Source organism: Chiloscyllium plagiosum, chromosome 5 (genome assembly GCF_004010195.1).
Source record: "Chiloscyllium plagiosum isolate BGI_BamShark_2017 chromosome 5, ASM401019v2, whole genome shotgun sequence".
In the NCBI taxonomy this organism is placed as follows: domain Eukaryota; kingdom Metazoa; phylum Chordata; class Chondrichthyes; order Orectolobiformes; family Hemiscylliidae; genus Chiloscyllium; species Chiloscyllium plagiosum.
In genome coordinates, this window is record NC_057714.1 from 114,124,290 (window position 1) to 114,128,744 (window position 4,455).

The 4,455-nt window shown below is 49.3% G+C and overlaps 1 protein-coding gene across 2 annotated transcripts in view; it reads left to right on the top strand.

Annotated features, from left to right (window-relative positions):
• Positions 1 to 3,901, top strand: part of LOC122550160 (vasoactive intestinal polypeptide receptor 1-like) — a 94,125-nt gene extending 90,224 nt beyond the window's left edge. For both annotated transcript variants that reach the window (XM_043690843.1, XM_043690844.1), the window contains exon 13: positions 3,372 to 3,901. In XM_043690843.1, the coding sequence (XP_043546778.1) occupies positions 3,372 to 3,563 (192 nt within the window). In that variant the 3' untranslated portion in view covers positions 3,564 to 3,901. The remainder of the gene's footprint in view (positions 1 to 3,371) is intronic.
• The last annotated feature ends 554 nt before the right edge of the window (positions 3,902 to 4,455 follow it).

Sequence of the window (4,455 nt, forward strand, 5' to 3'; positions counted from 1 at the left end):
AGGGTTAGGGTTAGGGGTAGAGTAGGGGTAGGGTTCAGGTTAGGGTTAGGGTTAGGGTTAGGGTAAGGTTTCTGACTGAAGCTGTGCATTATAGGGTTAGGGCTAGGGTTAGGGTTAGGGTAGGTTTAGGGTTAGGGTTAGGGTTAGGGTATGGTTTATGACCTGAGCTGTGCATTATAGGGTTTGGGTTAGGGTTAGGGTAAGGTTTCTGACCTGAGCTGTGCATTATGCGATAGGGTTCGGGTCAGGGTTAGGGTTAGGGTTTGGGATATGGATAGGGTTAGGGTTAAGGTTAGGGTTAGGGATTGGGTTAGGGTTAGGGTTAGGGTTAGGGTTAGGGTAAGTTTTCTGACCTGAGCTGTGCGATAGATTTTGGGGTTGGGTTAGGGTTAGGTTAGGGTTAGGGTTAGGGATAGGGTTAGGGTTAGGGTTAGGGTTAGGGTTAGGGTTAGGGTTAGGGTTAGGTTAGGGTTAGGGTTAGGGTTAGGGTAAGGTTTCTGACCTGAGCTGTGCATTATGCATCGATAGGGTTAGGGTTAGGGTTAGGGTTAAGTTTAGGGTTAGGGTTAGGTTTAGGGTTAGGGTTCTGACCTGAGCTGTGTGATAGGGTTAGGGTTAGGGTTAGGGTTACAGTTAGGGTTAGGGTTAGGGTTAGGGTTAGGGTTAGGGTTCTGACCTGATCTGTGCGATAGGGTTAGGGTTAGGGTTAGAGTTAGGGTTAGGTTTCTGACCTGAGCTGTGCATTATGCAGCGATAGGGTTAGGGTTAGGGTTAGGGTTAGGGTTAGGGTTAGGGTTAGGGTTAGGGTTAGGGTTAGGGTTAGGGTTAGGGTTAGGGTTAGGCTTCTGACCTGAGCTGTGCATTATGCAGCGTTGTATCATCTACGTTCTGGTGAAGTCATTCCATTTGATCTAATTATGAGCTGTAGTACAATGCCAGTCGAGTGTAAATGGGCTGATGGGCCTCTTGCTGTGATGCTGTGCTTAATTTAACCAAGTGTGAAGAATTCAAACTTTTTTTCATCTTTCCACTCACTGCATTCCTTTACCCTCCAGCTTCTACCTCGTTAAGCCTGGCTCAAATTGTAAATAATTCTGAGCCTTTGTTGTAATCGTGTTTGTTGGCCAGTTTGTTGCTCATTGCTTCCTGTGCAGCAAGGAGTGTTTATGGAACACTTGTTTATCATAGGAATACGTTCTGCACTGCTGTTCAACGGAAGGCATGGGCACTTTCAATGTCAGGTTGAGTTTGTTATGACATAAATCAGGACAAAGTACAATACAGGCTTCTGCCTGTCTCCTGGGCAATTTAATTCTCTCTGCAATTGTATTTTTTTTAGATGCGTGCTTCCACATGTGCAACCTTTCTTAAACAAAGCACAAAAATAAATCAACAATACTGGAACAAAGTCATTGTTGGAAATGACTGGCTGTTTCGGAGGTTTAACCAATTCATTCATAGCTCAGTCTCAAGACAGAAAGAAGGGATGAAAATGTTCTGCTTGCAAAAAAAGTTCTGTCCAAGAAAACTCAGCAGCTTCCAATTGCCCACCACTTTAACATCCCGTCCTGTTCCCTGGCCAATGTCTCTGTCTCAGGCTTGCTGTAGTGCTCCAGTGAATCTCAGCACAAGCTGGAAGAACAGCATCTCAATTTCCCCTCGGGGACCCTGCAGCCTTCAGGTCTCAATATCGATACTTATCGAATGTGAACACCTTTCTCTATGCCCTTTAGTCACCCCATGTGACATGAATGGATTGCTTTCAGGATTAGAGTGGCGCTGGAAAACACAGCAGGTCAGACAGCATCCGAGGAGCAGGAAAATCGACGTTTCAGGCAAAAACCCTTCAACGATGCCCGAAACGTCGATTCTCCTGCTCCTCAGATGCTGCCTGACCAGCTGTGCTTTTCCAGCACCACTCGCTTGTCTCTGATGTCCAGCATCTGCAGTCCTCACTTTTGTCTACCTGCTTTCAGCACAGCCAATCCATTTTCTCTCACTAATGGGGGTCCCCAATATCTGCCCCTTTGCATTCTCCTTGGGCTTAGTCTTATCCATCCCTTTGTTTGTCTCACTGTCGTTCTCTCTCACTCTGGGCTCCAACTTTGCCTGTCTGCTCACTCCTGCCAACCCAGCACACCTCAACCTATTGTCTCCAGCTTCTCTCCCACTTTTTCCTAGCAACTATCAGCTCTGAAGAAGGGCCACTGAACTCAAGACGTTAATGTAAAATGCTCATCTAGACTGAAGACATTAACTCGCTCAGTCTGTGCGGGTGCTGCCTGATCTGTTGAGATTTCCAGCATTTTTTGATTCCAGTATAGAGTCCAGCATCCAAGTAATTTGCTCTCTCAAAATGTTAACTCTGCTGAAGGCTGTAGGTTAAGGAGTGGCGGGGAGGAGGGAGAAGTGAGCAGACAGATGGAGATGGTGCCTAGAGAGAGAGAATAACACTGAGGTGGGCAGTGGGATGGATGATAGTAAGCTTCTGCACTATTGCGTGCAATTCTCGTCTCACTCCTATCAGAAAGATGTCGTGAAACTTGAAAGGGTTCAGAAAGGATTTACAAGGATGTTGCCAGGGTTGGAGGGTTTGAGCAATAGGGAGAGGCTGAACAGGCTGGGGCTGTTTTCCCTGGGCCATCGGAGGCTGAGGGGTGACCTTTATAGAGGTTTATAAAATCATGAGGGGCATGGATAGGGTAAATAGACAAAGTCTTTTCCCTGGGTTGGGGGAGTCCAGAACTAGAGGGCATAGGTTTAGGGTGAGAGGGGAAAGGTACAAAACAGACCTAAAGGGCAACTTTTTACACAGAGGGTGGTATGTGTATGGAATGAGCTGCCAGAGGATGTGGTGGAGGCTGGTACAATTGCAACATTTAAGAGGCATTTGGATGGATATATGAATAGGAAGGGTTTGGAGGGATATGGGCTGGGTGCTGGCAGGTGGGACTAGATTAATTTAGGATATCTGGTCAGCATGGATGAGTTGGGCCGAAGGGTCTGTTTCCATGCTGTACATGGACTCTCCTCAGATGCTGCCGGGATTAGAGTGGTGCTGGAAAAGCACAGCAGGTCAGGCAGCATCCGAGGAGCAGGAAAATCATCATTTTGGGCAGGAGCCCATCTTGATGAAGGGTTTTTGCCAGAAAGGTCGATTTTCCTGCACCTCGGATGCTGCCTGACCTGGTGTGCTTTTCCAGCACCGCTCTAATCTTGACTCTGATCTCCAGCATCTGCAGTACCCACTTTCGCCACAGATGCTGCCAGACCTGTTGAGTTTCTGCAGCCATCTCTGATCGTGGTTCAGATCTCCAGCACAGGGAGCCCACGATATGGAGATGCGTCTCACCGCTGTCTTGCCCTGTTAGGTTCTGGCCGAGCTGAGGAAGTGTTGGAGACGGCAATGGCCCAAGAGAGAAAGACCCTTCCAGACAAGGCATAAACGGAACCTGTCGACAGAGAGCAGTGGGATAGCCTACGCCACACAGATCTCCTTGCTGGACAGATTCAGTCCGAAACGGAAAACATCTGACAGGGAAAACAGCCTCCACCCGTCCTGAAAAGGAGGGGTTCACACGCTACATTTGAGAAGCGATCTGTAAATAATGAAGATGAAATAATGCATGTTACATTTCTTCCTGTAAAGTGACTTCTTTGGTTTATATTCAACCTTGCTGGTTTCAAAGCTGTTGGCAACGTTCCAGGTGGTCTGTACATCAAGGGTCTCAGTGGGACAACACCCAGACCATTCTTTAGATGTTTCTGCCGCTCCAAAGGTATCGCAATGGACCGAGCTTCCCCTGAGTAAGACAGTCATGCCCCATTCTGGAGACCCAGGGCCACATTTGGGTTGATGTTCCAGTGCAGTGCTGAGGGAGAGCCGCACTGTCATAGGGTCAGTGCTGAGGGAGTGCAGCACTGTCATAGGGTCAGTGCTGAGGTAGAGCCGCACTGTTGGAGGGTCAGTGCTGAGGGAGTGCTGCACTGTCATAGGGTCAGTGCTGAGGGAGAGCCGCACTGTCATAGGGTCAGTGCTGTGGGAGTGCAGCACTGTCATAGGGTCAGTGCTGAGGTAGAGCCGCACTGTCGGAGGGTCAGTGCTGAGGGAGTGCTGCACTGTCATAGGGTCAGTGCTGAGGGAGAGCTGCACTGTATAAGGGCAAGTGCTGAGGGAGAGCCGCACTGTCATAGGGTCAGTGCTGAGGGAGAGCCGCACTGTCATAGGGTCAGTGCTGAGGGAGAGCCGCACTGTCATAGGGTCAGTGCTGAGGGAGAGCCGCACTGTCATAGGGTCAGTGCTGAGGGAGAGCCGCACTGTCATAGGGTCAGTGCTGAGGGAGAGCCGCACTGTCATAGGGTCAGTGCTGAGGGAGAGCCGCACTGTCATAGGGTCAGTGCTGAGGGAGTGCAGCACTGTCAGAGGGTCAGTGCTGAGGGAGAGCTGCACTGTCA